Source organism: Ambystoma mexicanum, chromosome 6q (genome assembly GCF_040938575.1).
Source record: "Ambystoma mexicanum isolate Mex_15411 chromosome 6q, UKY_AmexF1_1, whole genome shotgun sequence".
NCBI classification, from domain to species: domain Eukaryota; kingdom Metazoa; phylum Chordata; class Amphibia; order Caudata; family Ambystomatidae; genus Ambystoma; species Ambystoma mexicanum.
Window position 1 is genome coordinate 983,125,354 of NC_090937.1, and position 18,219 is coordinate 983,143,572.

The 18,219-nt window shown below is 46.4% G+C and overlaps 1 protein-coding gene across 3 annotated transcripts in view; it reads right to left on the minus strand.

Moving 5' to 3' along the window:
- Positions 1–18,219, minus strand: part of CENPU (centromere protein U) — a 797,426-nt gene that overhangs the window by 615,893 nt on the left and 163,314 nt on the right. For all 3 annotated transcript variants that reach the window (XM_069631498.1, XM_069631499.1, XM_069631497.1), the window contains exon 4: positions 9,603–9,759. In XM_069631498.1, the coding sequence (XP_069487599.1) occupies positions 9,603–9,759 (157 nt within the window). The remainder of the gene's footprint in view (positions 1–9,602; positions 9,760–18,219) is intronic.

Sequence of the window (18,219 nt, forward strand, 5' to 3'; positions counted from 1 at the left end):
TTGTCCACACCAGGGAGATACTCCACTGTGACTGCAATCTAGTTCCCCAGGCAGTAGCGCCAAAAGTAATTTGCCAGTTTGGCCAAATTCCTCGATCTTATCCCCCCACACGGTTGATGTACCGTACCGCAGAGATGTTGTCCATCATGAGAAAAACACAGTAGTCCCCTCTGTCCTTTGGCAATGCATTCACTGCAAACAAACCTGCTAACAATTCTAAGCAGTTGATGTGCAACGCTAGTTCTTGCTGAGATCACATTCCTCTTGTCAGTCGACCACAAGTGCTCCCTGGCCCCTGCCGGATCTGTTGGAGTCTGACTGTATTACTATATGTCTGAAATGTCACCGAATATAGCCCGCCCGTTCCACACTTCCATATTCTATGACCATCATTCTACCACTGACTTTCCTTCTACATCTGGAAGGACTATTTGATGATACTTCAAACCTCCAACCTTCTGCAATGAAGGGGACCTGGGAATATGGCCTGCATGGAAGCTGCTACCAAACCCACTATCTTGGCTAATCTCTGGAGAAAAATGTCCTCTTTCCTGAGCACTAGTCTGAGCTCATGCTTTATCATCCTCCTTTTCTGTGCTGGAAGCTCCAATCGCTTTGTTCATATCGATCACAAATCCCTGGAACTCCACTCACCTGCTGGGTCGCAGGTCTAACTTCACTCAGTTGATCAGGAACCCGAGGGATGATATCAATGAACTCACACATTCCACTTGTTCCTGGAGCAGCTCTCTTTCTTGCACCATAAGTGACGTGTTGTCTAGGCACATTATCAGCCTCAATACTTTTTCTGTTATGGCCCCCGCAGCAGGTCAGAATAAGTGCCCCAGATGCTCAAGATAGCCCTAAATGTAGGACGCTAAATTGCCACGTTCACTCTTTACACTGGAACCATAAGAAACGCCAGACACGTGTGCGATCGAAACAGTGGGATATGCATCCTATAGGTCCAGACTCACTAGCCAGTCTACCTTCCCTAAAATGTCCCAGAGTAGTTGTATTCTCTCCATATTGAAATGACGATCAGTCGCCCACTTGTTGAGATCTCTCAAATTGACCACCGGCCTAACTTTGTCCTTCATGTGAACTAGAAATATGTTGCTGGCAAATCCCAGAGCCTGCAAGTTGCTTGGCTCTATCGCTCCTATGAGACTCAGGTGATGGATCCCTAAATTACAATAACATATCATCTTCTTGCAACATACACATACGCAGAGCCCTGGTCTCGACCAGCATACTGACAAATTCCAAGTGGAACACTAAAGTCTCTAACAGCCAGGCATCCTGATAGCTTGTGCCAATTTGCTAAAAACAAAGCTGTCCCTCCCCCTAAAGGAGGATAGTAACTCTCCTTATTTCTCACCTGAGCTGGAGTTCTGTTGCCTAAAGGTGCCTCTTCCTCTGCAGCCCCTAATACCTCGCCCGCTCGAAGGGATGAAGGTGTCCGTCTGCTCTCCCAGTATTGTGCTTTGGTGGTCTGAGGTATCCTCTGGACCATGTACTGACCTATCAACGTCTTCCTCGGCCGGTCTCTACAAAAGCTCTGCTTGGAAATATTCTTATTGAAAACTGGGCCTTCTCCAAAGCAGTAAACGTACTCACAAACCTGCTAATCTCTTTGGTGACTGTCACTGAATAGCAAACCTTGTGCCGCCTCTTCTGCCTCGTAGCAGGCAAAGTCGCCTTGGCTGCAGTCATATTTGAAGATTAGGCTTCTCCTCCTCTCGGAGGATAGCATGCAGTTGGAATTGCCAAAGATACATACCATCCCCTGCGCCCAATTTGCCAGAGTTTGAACATTGATTGGCTGCCCTGTGTCTTTTGCACTCTCTGCTAAATTCATCGTCTTCGCAAGGGTTCCGGCGAGATCCAAAACTTCACCCCGACAACTTTTCCAGGCCCAGTGAACACCTTTCTGAACATCCTTGGTCGCTTCTGTTATGAAAGTGATAATCTTTTGGAGCTAGCTCTGGTGTTTCTGCCACCTTGCCAGCTAGCTCAGGCTTCTGGCATTCAGCACTAATTTTGAATCTTGCATCCTTTTCTAAAGGTTGATGTAATCTTTTGATCATGTACTGAGCTACGCTGGGTGAGGGTAGCCAGTCAGACGATCTGGGGTGTCTAATGTCATCCGAGTCAAACATATCTTCGGCCTCTCCTCCAGTACCCCCTTTCTGGTCTTCATTAATTTCTACTTTTCTCCGTTTACTATCCTTAGGCCCCTCTCCTGTGGAGGCATCATCATCAGAATCCAGTTCTGAGGTATTTCATTTCTTTCTCTCCACTGATGAGACCTCCATTACCCCTGAATTATTCACCCCGAGGAAGGGGTCACTTGGTTCAGCTTTCCAAATGTGTCAGACGCCTCAAGGGTTTGCTTCTTCCCCTCTGCTCCTTGACTAGAGGTGTGGGGGGGGGGGTAGAAGAGCTTATTCTCTTCTGGGTCTGGTTACTCCCCCTTTGCTCAACCTCCTGTCAAAGGTGTTTTGCAGATGGGTCTTCCTCTGGACTGGTCTGTTGGCTCTGTCTGGCCTCTCTTCCCTGGAGGACTTATATTTGAACCTCTCCCCCAGAATAGCTTCCAGGGCTTCAAGTCTTTGGTGTAGGGGTTTTACCCCTTGCCCCACTGTTTTATTAGAGTCCCCCAGCACTCTCTTAAAGAATAAGGTTTGTTTGTTTTATGTTTGTTTTATTATTTATAATGCGCAGATATACCCAGAGGTATCAGGGCGCAGCATTTACAAGAATATGCAAAGCTTAGTTGCAAGATATAAAATGTACAAATTGACAATGGAATTATATACAAAGCAAAAGAGGAGAACAGGCAATATATACAGTACAAACAAGAGTACAAAGTGGGCACACGTGGTTACTTAGTGTGTGGATAACATGAAGTGATAGCCTATGCACTTAACCATCTTGGTAGTCCTTCGTTTTCAGCCATGAAACTACCTTGGATCGGAAATTCGGGTATGGCATGTCTACTCTAAGGTTGGGAGGCAAGGAGTTCCACAGTTTGGCTGCTTTTACCGGGAAACTGTTACCTCCAATAGTGGCAAGTTTGAAATTTGGGACAGAGAGACAGTCTTTGTATGCAGTTCTGAGGGGTCTCGAGGAGGCTTGTCTATGGAATCTGTTGATCAAATAGATCGGGGCAGCATTGTTGAGAGATTTGTAGGTAAGTGATACCGTTTTTAGGAGAATTTTATCTCTAGTGGAGAGCCAGTTCTGTTGACTGAGTCCTGAAATGTGCTCTCTTCTGGGGATGCCTAGTGCTGCTCTCAGGGCGTTATTCTGGAGGGTTTGTAGCTTGCTGGTGGTAGCCTTGGAAGATCCCAGTTAAAGGGCGTTACAGTAGTCAAGGCGGGATAGTATAAGGGCTCTAGCGAGTGTAAGGCAGCTAGTGTCTGACAGAAATGGTTTGGCTGAGCGGATAAGTTTGCACGTGTATGCAGATGAGGATGCCAGGGAACTCTGTCTTTTGAAGTTAGAATCCAAGTAGAATCCCAATGTTTTGACCTCCTGTCCAACTTTGATATTGTTCCCATCTATCATGAAGGAGTTGTAGGCAGGGCTGAGTTTCTTTAAACTGGACGTAGTACCCAGGATGATCAGCTCCGTTTTCTCATCATTCAGGCATAGTCCATGAGTGGCCATCCAAGCCTGGATGATGATGTACACCCTATTTAGCAAGGCCAAATCCTTTCCATAATCTCCAGAAAGCGGAAGGAGGATGTGGGTATCATCTGCGTAATTGGTGTAAGTGATACCGAGATGATCCAAATCATCAAAAAGGGGCTTGGTAAATATGTTGTACAGTGTGGGGGAGACGCAGGAGCCCTGTGGGACACCACAAGTGATGGGTATGGGGTCTGCTGCAGCAGTGGGAGAGAAGACCCTTATAGTTCTTCCGTTAAGGAATGAGGTGATCCATGTAATGGCCTCAGGAGAGAAGTGTGCTGCTGTATGGAGGTGTGAGCATAGGACAGAATGGTCGACCAAATCGAAAGCTGCAGATAGGTCAAGGAGGCGGAGCAAGGCAAATTGCCCTTTGTCCCAGAGTGTGTCAATCTGAGCTTTCAGGTCAATAAGTGCCGTTTCTGTCCCGTGTTGAGGACGGAACCCTGATTGTCTGGATCCTAGGAGGTGGTGTTCTTCCAGGTGCTTCTGTATTTGTACATAGGCAACCTTGTCTAGGATTTTTAGTAGGAAGGGAACAGTCGTTATGGGTAGGTAATTTGTGGGTATGGCTGGGTCCAGAGTAGGTTATTTTAGTAGTGGCAGTACCCAGGATTGTTTTAGATTAGTGGGGATGGAACCAGTGTTAAAGGATGTACAAATTGACAATGGAATTATATACAAAGCAAAAGAGGAGAACAGGCAATATATACAGGAGGCATTAAACAGTTTAGTGATGAAGGGTGAAAGGTCACGGGCGACATCTTTGATGTACTGTGCTGTGCGTGGTTCTTGAATCATAGTTGTTAGGCAAGTTTGTATGCAGTACCCTTTGGGTGCACTACAACAACCCTGACCTGCTGGCAATAGGAACCCAACCGCTGGTTTAAGTCTGTACTACACAGGTTGGTAGCGTGTTGAGCAGCCTGGCTTATATCAAGAGCGGTCAATGTGAGCAGTAGGGGAGTTAAACAGAGATTCAGAGTGACAAGTATTCAAATAAACTATTACACACAAGGTTTCTTGATTAAACAATTATTAATTTATTTAACAGTCAGTTAGAGTAAGATTTCTTCAAGAGGGGGCACTATAATAACACAAATACACTCCAAAATCCATATTTCTAAACCAGCAAGTACCCTTTTGGGATGGCACACCAACACGTCCTACACCCTCAGGTGACTTTAGTAACTAGGACACTGGACACTAATATAACACTGATTGCATTTAGAATCAGACTTAAGAGTTTGGCAAAGAAAAAGGTTATCATAACAGAACAAGAGATCACACAAATATTCTGAAGCAGGTAAGTACTTTTGGTAATCCCCAATGAAAAGTTAGTTAACCCCTTCCTGGTAGGAGGACAAAACACAATGTCAGGGAGCAGAAGAGTCGTTCAGGGAGCCAGGCTAGGCCAAAGTCAACTGGGCAAAAGTCTAGGTGAGCTGAAGCACTTCTTGCAGTTAAGTAAAAGTCTTGCACAATGTTTTAGAATTCTTTGTAGAAAAGAAGAATTCAAAGCAGGGCCACAAGCTGTTTAGACTTGTGAAGTAAAGAAGCTATCAGCAACTCTATAGAGCAACCACAACAGGTCTTACCAACAGAGAAAAAGTGCAGTTACGCAACAAGAGGTGCGTTCTCTTAGACTGTACAGTACCTTTAGGTTGAAGAAAAAGGGCATCAGATGACTTCAGTTCCTGTGCAGCTCTGCAGATCCTGGTGTTACTGGTCCTCATTCGTGGGGACAAGAGGGAGGACGTCTGGGGACGGACTCCTGCACTGCAATGCAACAGTCACCGACTGCAACTGGCAATCTTCAAACAAGTGGGACTTCAGTGTTTCAGCTACTTGCTTCTACCGCAAATAGCAACACTGTGGTTCCTGGCTGTTGAGATGGGCTTTCCTTGCATCTGGGGTCCAGCATTCGGTCAGGCTCGGTCAGTCCTGCTTCCTGGGAGTCCGGAGGATCTTCCTGGAGCTCATGGCCAGCTTAAAAGCAAGGCACACAATCTTGTGTTCCTCTCCCTTGCACTTCGGTTCCAGCAGCAACTGCAGTGGAATTTCAACCAGCTCCGAGAGGATGTCCAGGTGGCTTACTTTGGAGTTGATCGGTCGCACCAATTCAAAGGGAGAAGTCGTCCTGGCAGGGGCTTCTCTGTCGATACGTATTTTGAGTTTCAGCACAGCAGCAGGGCTTCACCGGGCGAACCAACGATCCAGGAGTTGTAGAAGACGTCTTCTTCAAGTTATGCTTCGGATTCCTTCGTCCAGTGGTCGACTCTGCCTTCCAAGTCAAAAAGCCTCACCTTTTATGCAGGTATCTCCAATTCATTCCAACCTAGCGGTCAGTCACCCAGCAGGGTGGCTGTCCTTGCCGGACAGCCAGCCGTCCAATCACTTAAGAGTGCATCCATGTCTCCTAGGAGACTAAGCACAGGGAGTTTCCGGCACGTCCCCCGCATTAGACACCCTGGAGCCAGAGGCAGGCCTTCACTCGTGAATCCCGTCAAAGACAAAACAGACAAAGGGACCAAACCTTGTTTGGCGCGCAGAGTAAATCTCAAGAAGGACCTTTCCACAAAGAAATGGTGAAAAAAGACCAGGGCCATTTTGACAAAAAAGGCACCCTTGGGTGCTATACGGCAGCGAACGCAGCCCGCGGTAAATGCACACCACGGTAGTTAAAAGTAAACCACTGCCATTCATCGAGGAAAGGACGACAGAAATGTTACATGAGAAGCTAGACAAAGGGGATACTAAGTAACCCCTCCAGCACCCTATTGTAAAATAGTGTGTGCTGGGTCTATAAAGTTACAAGTGTAAGTAAAGTCAATTTCACTTCACTGTTTTGGAAACAGTAGTTAATCCAAGAGAAGGTATATAAACCTTTGGGAAATCTGTCCTAAAGTCCAGAAAAAGAGCTGGGGGTCTCTAAGGTAGAGAGGAATTAGCACATTTCTGAGAATTCTCCATAGCCTACCTGGAAGTCCTCATAACTACAGTCCTCATAATCAAGTTCCTCCATTGTTGTCAATTAGTTTTAAATAAATAATATTATTGTGAATACTCCGTAGGCTGCTGCGATCATCCGGTTAGGCTTTGTGTATTCTTATCTGAATCAGATGTCAATACTGTCTGAGAGCACTCTCCATTCTTGGCTTCGCTCTTAATCAGTGTTGGTGATCAGTCTCTCACCTCCGTTGTCACTCTGGTTGCACTCTCCGAAATTGCCAGTGTCAATCTCTTACATTCGGTCCACGCGTCACACTGTGATGTATTTCCAGCGTGCAGTTTTGAGCTTCAGTTGGTTGGGCCATGGACAGCGAGTCGTCTGTAGTGCACCTCAAAGTGCGGTAGCAGAAGCCCTGCCATTGGTGGAGTTAGCCTCATTGGCCTGATACCCGCTCCGCTGTGCCCAAGTCAAAGGCAGGTACTGTTCGTGCAGTGATCAATTCTAAAAGTGTTCCTGTCTGGTGCTGGGGTCTCAGTTATAGTGTCTCAGTTAGCCTATGTCCAGTGCTTGCAAACCAGACTACAAACACTTTAAATTGTCAATAAACACGCATGAATGGCAGCACATAGAAAAAGGGAACTTATCTTGCTGAAGAGCAGAAAAAGTAGACGTGTCATCCCAGTCAGGAAGTGATGAATGGGAGATCGGAGTCACACATTTGTTGTGAGGAGAGCTCTTGAATACTCTGAAAGGTAGGAGATAGGAGTTGGACAGAGTTAGATCTTACTTAGCATGAAGCCGACCCCTCCAATTCTTTTTGTCTTTAAAAGGAAGTGAGAGAAGTTAGCATACGCAGTGTTCAGAGCAGGAAGTGTCATTGAGAGTTATCTTTGTTTTGGTAATGATCATGACAGAAAGGGGAGTGTGATGAGAGGTAGCAGTCTGATAAATTCCAGACAAATTGCAGAGAAATTCCACAGCTAGAGAGTGAAATTAGCAAAGGGGCAGAGGATAATAAAACAACAATTTTGTTGTCCTTGCTGTGCTTGGCTCTGCAAGAAAATAGGAGGGGGTGTTTTTTAGTGGGAGAATAAGATACCAAACTTGTGTTGATGGGTGCAGGTCAGAAGCATCCATTTCCTGTGTGCTTCTATGTAGTTGGCATAGTTATTTTGCGGTATCGTCTCCCAAAATGAGACCCCAAAACTGAAAGTCTAGAGAATGCTTCAGTGCGGTGTACCTCATTGATGTGGGGGGAGTGGGAGAACACTAACAAAAAGAAAATTGTTCTTCATAGTTTGGTGATCTTCCTATGGTGTTGACTAGGCCGGCAATAAGCCAATGCCTCACCTTCTGTACAAATCTCTTCCACATGCTGCCACCCTCTCTCCTTCCTCCTGCTGGTCTCATGTTCTACCATCTCCACCTCCTGTGACCTCACCCAAACAACTCACACTTCTTGATCCTTTGTCCTGCTTAATTCCCCTTCCCCCTCAGGGGATTGACCAGCTCTCCCTAGCCATCTATGTCTGGCTTTCCAAACCCAGGTGGGTATGTGTGTTGAAAATGTATAAGAAGGGGGCTAAACCCTGTCCACTTTTTCTGCAGCCTTCCTGTGTATTGTTGATGGTGGCGCAGAAGGAGCAGTGTTCACGTTCATAAATCAGGTCCTTTCCCTCGGGGGCCTCCTGGTAAGTCTAATTTGGGCGGATCCCTCTCCCTTTTTTGTCCCTGGTGGTTGAGGTTTTTTCAGTTGTTGCGTGAGCTCTCCTACCCTGTATATGCGCTCTGAAGCATTGCCGCGTACTGTGGCTGGTTGACTAGAGACAACTAGGTTCTGGTTTGTGTTGCTGGGTGCTGCGTCTCAGTTCCTTCATGTATGTATTTCAGGGGAGGGTGTGTTCTTCTCCATTCATGCTCCTCTGGCGCATAGAGTTCCCCAGAGTCACTGTGAAAGCCTGCCTGCTCGATCCGGCACCTCAGTGATGTTTGTTTTGACGCTGCATGTCTAAGCGGCCTCTCTCTCCACCTGTTCACAACATCTGGGTATGTGAATAGCGGTGCCTCCGTTTGTGGCTCCTTGGTAGCTTCCCCGTGTTCTCTCTACCTCTGGCTCCTGTCTCCATGGCAGTTTGGTAATTGTTCAGGCATCTTGTCTGTTTGTGACCTGGATGATCTAAAAGCAATAAATAAAACACTCTGAGGAATGGCAGGAGCATTAAGTGATCTGCACAGATATATGCTGGTAGAGGGGAAAGGGTTATGAAATGAGCCCCTCCAGCTGTTTTCCCCCCACAGGACCAGTGCATGCTTTGGGTTGTTTTGTGGTAGGCCACGCCGTCCTGTCAAGGCCAGGATACTGCCCGTGTCACATTATTTAACATGATTGTGATTTGCCAAATCTTACATAAAGTTTGACAGCAAAAAAATAATAATTCATGTTAGACAAACACAACTAAAATATTTTGCCAGAAGCGGACAACAAGATTAAACAGGCTGGTGGACGTTGATTTGTTGAGTTACTAAGTGAATAGCGAACAAAGTTAGTTATGAAGAGACAAGATGATAATGATAAATGGTCAGGAGTGGCGAAGACAGTTCAAATTACCTGGACGGTGATGATGACCACCCATTTCAGACAAATGCCTTTCACATGGCCGACCAGCGGACTGAACCCACTGACAGGAGAAATTAAGGAACGGGGCCAAAACTTTGAGTTGTAGTCAGAAAGTGTGCAATATGATTATTTGTGCAAGGTCTGCATTCGATTTTTCCATTTCTAAAAGGGTTCTCCTTATGACTCGGATGAGACAATTGCAAAAATAAAGAGATGGGCAAACGAAGCACAGTGCATTTTCAATCAAAGGACACAAAGTGACAGAGAAAGAAATGAGCAGCACACTTTGATTTAGAATGTATTAACATTTATCCAGGCTTATTATGAAATACTCACCATAAAGGTCATCCAAGTCATCATCTTGAAAATTATCTATACCCTCTTTTAAAATGCTAGAAATATCTGGAGTAAGCATATGTGAATTCTTAAGTATTTTTGTGGCAGCATATTTCTCGCTTGGTGGTAAATAGCCTTCCTTACCACCTACTTCAATCTGAAAGAAAAAAAAAAAACACTAAATTGAAAACCAAACACTAAATTGAAAACCACGAAGGCTCCAATGATTATTTTTATTATAGCAACCTTCTCAACTAATCTAGGTCTAATAATTGACTTGGGGAGAAATGAGTATGCAATATTAAAATGATGCTGCAATAAACTCCAAAACACACAAATATTGAGGAGTGTAAATAGTGTTGAACCTTTCATATGAATTGATTTGTATGGGTATTTTTTTTATTTATTTAATGGACATTTGTATGGCACATATACACAAGTGTTTCCAAGTTGGGGGGCGGGGGGAGGGCTGGGAAAGAAGTAGAACAAAATGGTTATATTGACCTTGTGACAATCCTACCGTTCAAGTGCAAGACAAGGTAGTAAGTAAAAGGGGGAAGGGAGGGTAGAGGGAGAACTGCAGGAGTGGGGTGCCCAAGGGAGGGGGTGGGCAAGTGCTGGGGGGCCAAAAGAGGCAATTACTAGGGGGAAGGGAGGATGAGGAGTGCAGTGGACAGGGAGTGTTGGCGCGATCAAAAGCACCACATAAAAGGATGCAACACCGGAGGGATAAAGCACACATCTCCTTTAATCAAGTTACATGTATCAACTGCCATTCCCTCACTTGGCTCCTCCCCATTGTTATCCCGCTCCCGCTTCCAGCCTGAAACTCTGTCTCTCCCTTAAAGGTGCAGCGACTTATAACAGGGAGGACCAGGTTAGGGCGCGTCCGGGGAAGGGAGCCCCAGGCGAGTACTGGCAAAGGATGCTGGGGGCACTGGTAGGGAATTGTCCGGCCCCGGTGTGACTCTGAAGGGACCAGGCTCGAGTCGCAGCGACAGAGGGAACATTAGCACGGTAAAGGGAAGGAAGAGGAGAGACTCCCTCTGTGCCACCTGAAAACTATCCTATGTTCTCCTGGGTCTTCGCCAACACAATGAAGGTGACAACATAAATGGGCAATCATCTGCTGAACTAAGTCATTATCAAAGAGAACCCACCTGGCCAAGGGACCAGAATCCAATGGAGAATGCATTATACCCCATCACTGTCTCACCATGTTTTCTACTTTGATTTTAATTTCTTTATCCTTATATCATCCATCTTTACTATCAAGTTTTTTCTATGTAATTTCTGTCACAAACTCACACACCTTCTACTGCTATGCAATGGGTAGCTGACTGCTAAAGTGCTTGCATGAGAGTTGCACACTTGCTTGAGACATTGCACACCAACGTTAAATATTGCACATTTGCACGTGACATTGACTGGCATGAGACATTGTACACTTGCTCCAAGAGGGGCAAAGGCGAGGAGTAGGGCTTACCCTCTTGTGAGAGGCCTTGGTGAAAGATCCAGGGGGATTTTCCGCAACTGCAGTGTTGCAGTGCAGACTGTGAACACTTTCTTTCTGTGGACAAACCCGTCTAGTTGACTGACAAATTACGACTGTACAATATTTCGATGTCATTTATAGGAATCGTACACCCTACGTACTGAACTGTAAGCCTACACTCCAAAACAGACAACCTTTAGGGGGCACTTGCTCTTAGTCCACTATGCTCAGTCAGCTCAGATCTACACAGGCTTCTCTAGCACCAAACTAGTAGGCACACTAATCCTATTCTCAAAAGGCACTGCACTGACATTCTCACAAGGAGGCCTGCATCTTATTGAATCAGGCATTTTTCGTATGTACATATATAAAATCATATTTAGTTTTAACGTGAGAAGAGAAAATCCAAATAGGCGTTTTCTACTTATTTGCAGTCCCTGATGTCACATTCATTTAGTCTGTTTATTCCTAGTACATGGGGGGCAGCTATTGAGATAACGCTGATAAACAAGCTGTGTTTCACTAACAGGCTATATATTATACCTTTGTAACTCATGTCATAAACTGTCCTCAAGGGCTAAGCAGTCAAGTGATTTATGCAATGGTGCCATGACACCTCCACAGAAGCGTGATGTAATGAAACAGTGCAATGACTTTGGGCTTAAGGTTTTAGCCATGTTACATGATATGGACTGGGGCCTCCATGATGAGACGCACGCGGTGGGTATTTACTCTGGCTGTACGCCGAAGGCACTGCCATTTGCCAACATTTCACAAGAAGGCATTTCAGAGTGGCTAGAAAAGGGGGGAATCTCATGGGCGTGCTGTGTACGCTAGAACATGCATTCTACCTCTCTCCATCCATTTAAAGTAATCGCCATCGTAAGCCATTAAAAAAAACGTTTTCACCATTTCGCAAGAAGGCATTGAATACTGCCTAGAAAATAGAGGAGGCGCCCCCGGCGCACTGTGTGTGCAACAGAAAATGCATCCCTCATGATGCCTCATCCCATTTAAAGTAATTACCCCACCAAAGTCATTGCTTCCACTTCACGTGTAAATCCTATAGAGTCTTAGACATAGAAATGAAGGCCAATGGAACAGGAATAATAGCATTTATTTTGACATTTCAAGCACTTACTTTGAATAAGGTAAACACACACATCTCCAGATCAGAATCTGTCGGAAAATTGAAAAATAAGGCAGCAAGCTGATTGCAAAAGCTGTATATCAAGAAGATTTAATAATGTCTTGAAAGAAGAGAAGTGTTAAATAACACTCAGACTGTTTTGTGTTGTTGAAGCTGCAAGGGGCGTCCTTCCACTGATGCTCTGATGCCATCTAGGGAAACGGCTCTGTACCAGAGCATGATGTGCTACAGAATGTGATGACCCAAGCACTGCATTTGTGTGCATGCACAGACACACTTTCTGCAGTGTCTTTACCCATTCATGCTCCCAGACCCCACGGCCACAGCCAGTCCTTTCATTACCACAGTATTGACCGGAACATCGCATGGTAGCTGCACTTTCAGCTAGCTTTTATTTTTTTAACATGGTTTTCTTTTCGTCCTACACCTGTGTTCTGCAATGCAGTGTGCCACATATCTTGCGCGTGGAATGTCTCTGGCTGGGGTCTCTGTCACCTGTGAAACACTGACCTTTAGAACCCGGCAATTCAGGATTTTCCTGCATCTCACACGTTGGGGCGAACCATTCTTCATGGGATATAAATGTGGTGCTTAATAAGGCGGTATCCGGTAACATTAAATCCTTGTTCGCCTATAGCACATTAAAACCTTATTCCTTTGTAAGTGGTAGTATACTTCTAAACAGACATGGCACCTTCCTTCCAGCTCACAGGCACCCCACAATGCGCAGCCTCTCCTACCCATGGATCAGCCAGATTTGCAAGTTAGCCCTTTCTACAATTGCATCCTTTTCTTTTTAAATTAGTTTTATTGATTTTCACATATGCATAGATAGCAAATAAAAAAAATACACAACATAGTTATATGCAATATCAACAGTCGTTACAGTGTAGCTTACTAAAAAACCCTACCCCAACAGCCCCCCACCCATCCCCTCCCTTGCCCTCAAAACTCCCAACATTGCCTACTACACAATTATACTATAATCGTACCTCATTACACCAGGTAGGGGCACCTTGCGCTCTTGTTAGGGTCAATCCACCTCAGCCTCCTCCGTGGCTGCTATAGTGAACAGAGTTTGTAGCAAAAAAAACTCCCCATTTCATGATTCCACCGGGATGCTCCTCATGGTCCCGTCCTGCCGCCCTTTTTTATGCAGCAATTTCTGCGACCCCCCCACCTATGCAAGTCCCTTCACCATTCCTCTACGCCAGGGCCTGTGGGCGATTTCCATTGCATGGCGATTCTGCATTTGGCTAGGATACACGGCAAGTCCTTCATTTTAGTAACAGGGTTCAGGCGAGGGGAGTTGCTAGGTCTGGAAAAGACCCGGGGCTAAGCTGCTGTCGGAACTGTTGGGACTGGGGGCTAGCTAGCCTTTTGGCTGTAGCTCCTGAGATTCTATCCGGGGCTACAACCAAAAGATCAGGGGCTATAGCCCCCTTAGCCCCTCGAGCAACGCTCAGGCCTTTGGGGCATGAGAAAAGACCCCGCAAGCATGCGCCCAGACACAACGCGTCCAATTCCACCACCCCTTTTTGTAGCCTGTTCGCCACCTCCTGCCAGTATAGCCCCGCCAACGGGCATGCCCAGGAAATATGAAGCATCACCGCCTCCGTCGCATTGCACCTGGGACCAGTTTGTGCTGATGCATCTGGAAACCTCGAGATCCTCCAAGGTGACATGCATGCTCTATGCGTCACTAGTAATTGTATAAGCTGCAGTCGCACATTTTGAGACACCTTCTTGTGGTATCCCAGTATCCCCACCCATTGTGCTTCTGTAGAGGGTACCCCTAAATCCTTCTCCCACTTGATCCTTATAACCAGAGGGGAAGAAGGCCCATCGGACAGTAATAGCTCATATATTCGTGATATAGTATGCCCTCCCTCAGCTTTATCATACAGAACATCCACTATCGAGTGTGTCTCCATTAGTTTGCTGTGTGCAGGCCACCTACGTGTGATTCCACTCTTGACGGTACTATGGAGCATATATTGACCTGTATGCATACCCAGTATGTCTTGCCAACTCCAAAAGGGCATGAAAACACTGGGGGTCATTACGAGGTTGGAGGTAACCATGCCGCAATTTGTGGCATGGTTACCTCCTTACTGTGTACCGGGACTGGGCTCCTCAAATGAGGACTTACTGGGCCATTCCAACCTTGGAGGACCCGGTAATTCCTCATTCGAGGAACCCGGACCCAGTACATCCCCATTCGAGCCCCCATAGGGCTCAATGGGGATGGGGAGGGAGCTAACAAAGGGCCTGTTAATAACGGGCCCGTTGTTAGCTCCCTGGTCTGCTAGCGGGACCAGCTAAGGGCACCTGGTTTTACCAGGAGCCCTTTGCGGGTCCACAAGCAGCCTCGTAATAGGGCGGTAAGGGGTTAACGGTGCCGGCACCATTACTGGTGCCGTTAACCCCCTAACGCCCAGCTCGTAATGACCCCCACTGTCTTGCAACAAATCACCTATGGTGGCCACCTCACAGGTTTCCCAGTACGTGCGTAGGCCCATTCTCGTCTGAGTTGTCCTAGGGACACGAGGTGTGACCCGCGGCCCCTGTGTGGCTTCCTGAACACAATAACTCCTTTAGGCAATAACGCAACCCACAGCCCAGTGGCTTGCAACATCAGCGTGTCTGGGGAAGGGTCATCTGCAAGCCAATCTACTACAAACTGCAGCTGCCCTGCTATGTAATATAATTCAAAATGCTGGATCCTAATGCCATCCTCTGCGTGTGGCCTGTATAGTGATAACGCTATTCTATTCCGCCCATTTTGCCACAGGAAGATTCTGCAGATACCCTCCAAGTTCTTAAAAAAGGCTCTAGTTATGCAGAACGGGACATTCACAAAGAAGTGTAGTAGTCTGGGCAGGACCACCATCTTCAGCAAGGCCACCCTACCCATGGCCACCCTACCCATCGTTGAAAGGGGCAGTTTTGTCCAGAACTTCATGGAGCCCTTAATGCCCTGCAGGGCTTGTAGCGTGTTGTGTAAGTGTTCCTCCGCTGAGTCGTGGTACACATTAACCCCCAAATACCTAAACATGCTCACTTTCCACTGCAGGACAAGCACGGGCAGCGCACTTCGTTCCATCTTGCGTGTTAGGCAGAAACCTGTGCAGTTCCCTTAGGGACCACTGCAAAAAAGTTTAAGACTACAGAGTGAGCAGTAAACCCAATTGGTAGCAGTCTGCGCCACCCAGATTTACCTGGTAGCTGTGGCTGAGCAGTCAGACTTCTCTCAAGAAGAGTTAGGCAGTATATAGAGTATACAAAATAGGGCTAAAACACAGTAGAACAAGCAAACACTGACCAGAGCTTTGGTATAAAAGTATATAATTATTTATTTAAAAACACACTTATGAAAATACACTGGCACTAATATATCAAGCAAGTTCAAACACAGTCACTATAAGTATATACACCTCCCTAGTTAATTATTCGACAAGTCTAGGTTAAGACACCACTTATTAGCAAAACAGAGGTGAGCGCGTAACCTTAGATGGCACTCCAATAATTCGTTAAAAAGGGAGAGAAAAGGCAGAGTATGGAAATAACACAGCACCAACACTTTTAAGAAACCACAGCAAGTCAAGAAAGGCAGGGTCTACTGTAGAGCCAAAAGTTCATAGGCCAGGCCCACTCTTGAAGAGAGCAAGGCGGAATGTGCCCAAGATCATACAGTGGAAATGCACTCGAAGTCTTTGCAGAAAATGTCAAAAGAGGTTGGAGCAGTTCAGAAAGGCAAAGTTTAGCGGGTCTGAGGTCAACCCAGTTGGAAGGTCAAGGATTTACGGGACACCTTAGACAATCCGTTGCAAGGGAGACCAGGCGGAACACAGTACCTGAAATGGTGAGAAAACTCCAGCGGTGGCAGTTGTTCCTGGCAGCGTGTGCTAGTCGTGGCTTCGACCAGAGGAAGAGATTATCTCGATGAGGAAGATAGCTGGAGGTCGTTGAACTGCCAGGGAAGAAACCAGCCGCGGAGTTCCCGATTAAAAAGGTACAACCCTTTTATTTGCGGTTAGTGGTGAAGCGTGGCAATCCGGCCGCCGGGGTGCTTGGCACGGGCGATTCGACCACGAGACGTCCAGGAAGGCGAAAAATGCAAACTGGTTGGTCCCACCAGCTCAAAGGGAAGAAGATTCTCCTGGAAGAAGATCTCCTCTGTCGTCGGGGAAGTGGCGAGTTCATACAGCAGGGCTCCACCGGTGGTGTCGTCATTGTAGATGGCTCAGCTTCTCCCCTCTTCGGATTCTTTAGGTCCTGTGGCGACTTCTGAAGTTCCAGTCCCCAAAGCCCTGCTTTTATGCAGAAAAACCCCCATTCAACAGCCTAGCTGTCACTCAAACATGCTAAGCGGTGAGCAGGGCGGCTCACCACTGGGCCAATCACACAAGAGTGCGACTTGAGTTGCCAGGCAACTCAGTCCAGGGTGCCTAATCCCCTCACACACATCCTGTAGACCCCAGACAGAGTGGCACCATTTAGAGGGCTTCTGTGCAGAAGCCCGCCAAAAAAGTGGAACAAAAGGCTCGACTTGGGTTAGAGTTTCAGAGGCGAACACAAACGCCATTTTAAAACCGAGTCCTGGTAAAAAGACCCAACCGGGGAATTAATATTAAATAAATAACCCGGGGGTATCTTTAACATTGCACCAAAAAGTGGTGCATTTAAAATCAATGGGAAAATCCCATAAGAAATATTCTGGTGGAATATTTCGCGTGGTATCCACTACCACCAGCTAGAAACTCGACAAGGGGGGACTGGACAGTGCCCCCTTGGAAAACAGACCCAGGGGCAATCGAAATACCCCTACCAGTACTTCCACAATATGATGGTTTGTACTGGTTCTGTTCACAATTTGAGACTAGTAAAGCCAATGGTGACTTTACATGCCCTGGGAGACAGTAGTCAGTCCCAGGGTATGGAGTCTATGTTTGGGGGTCACTATGACACCCCTGTGTTACTGCACTGAGGGTGCTGTGTAACACACATACCAAAAACACATGAAGCCCTATGGAGTAAAAGACCCCATAGCCCATAAAACACATTTACAGTCAAAGGACATTCTCAAATCATGACTAAGAGTGGGGGAAAAAATAGTCTCTCTTAGCAGGAGAAGAAAATAAACCCCAAAAATCCAGCAAAGCTGCTGGGGGACTCACTAGGGTTGGGAAATTAGCCTTAATAGAGAATTCTCCCTAACATTGCGCAGTCCCGCTATCGGGAATAATGCTGATTTGTCCGTACTAATGGTAATCTCTGACAGTTTAGCAAAAATCGCCATTGTCTCAAATAGCAGCTCCAGGTTATCTTCAGGGTTCTGAATGTACAATAGTGTATCGTCAGCATATAGGATAACAGATGCCTAGCTCCATCCATCTCGAGACCCGCTTCCCCATATTCCATCCTGAGGTACTGGGCAATTGGTTCCATGGCGAGGGTATAAAGCAGCAGTGATAATGGGCAGCCTTGTTTGGTACCTTTTCCTAATTCCCATGCTTCCAAAATGCAGCTACCCGTTTTAAAGGAATAGTACGCTCAGAAATATTGTCCCGAGGGTTTGGGCATGTGTTTTTAAGCATACGTTGATCGATCGTACAAACATTTCCTATGCACCTTACCGTAGTTTTCCTCTTTTGTACACATGCGAAATCAGGCAGCAGGGCGCGGCCATCTTGTGATAATCTTATCCGTTGCCACATCGCCCAAGGTGAACTGCCCTGGCAGCACTAAATCATATCCCCCGCCCCGAAGGAGATTACTAGACGCGTACCGCCCATTTCGCAACGCCATCGCACATCTATTGTCAACATTCTCTGCGCTTCAGCTAATGACGTGTCTCCATGGAAATGGCAGGACGCCCCTTTCCTCAATAAGTATAAACAGACCGCTTCTCAACAGACAATATCAGATTTGCTTTTCCATTCCTTTCACTGTCTTTTTTTGAGTATTCT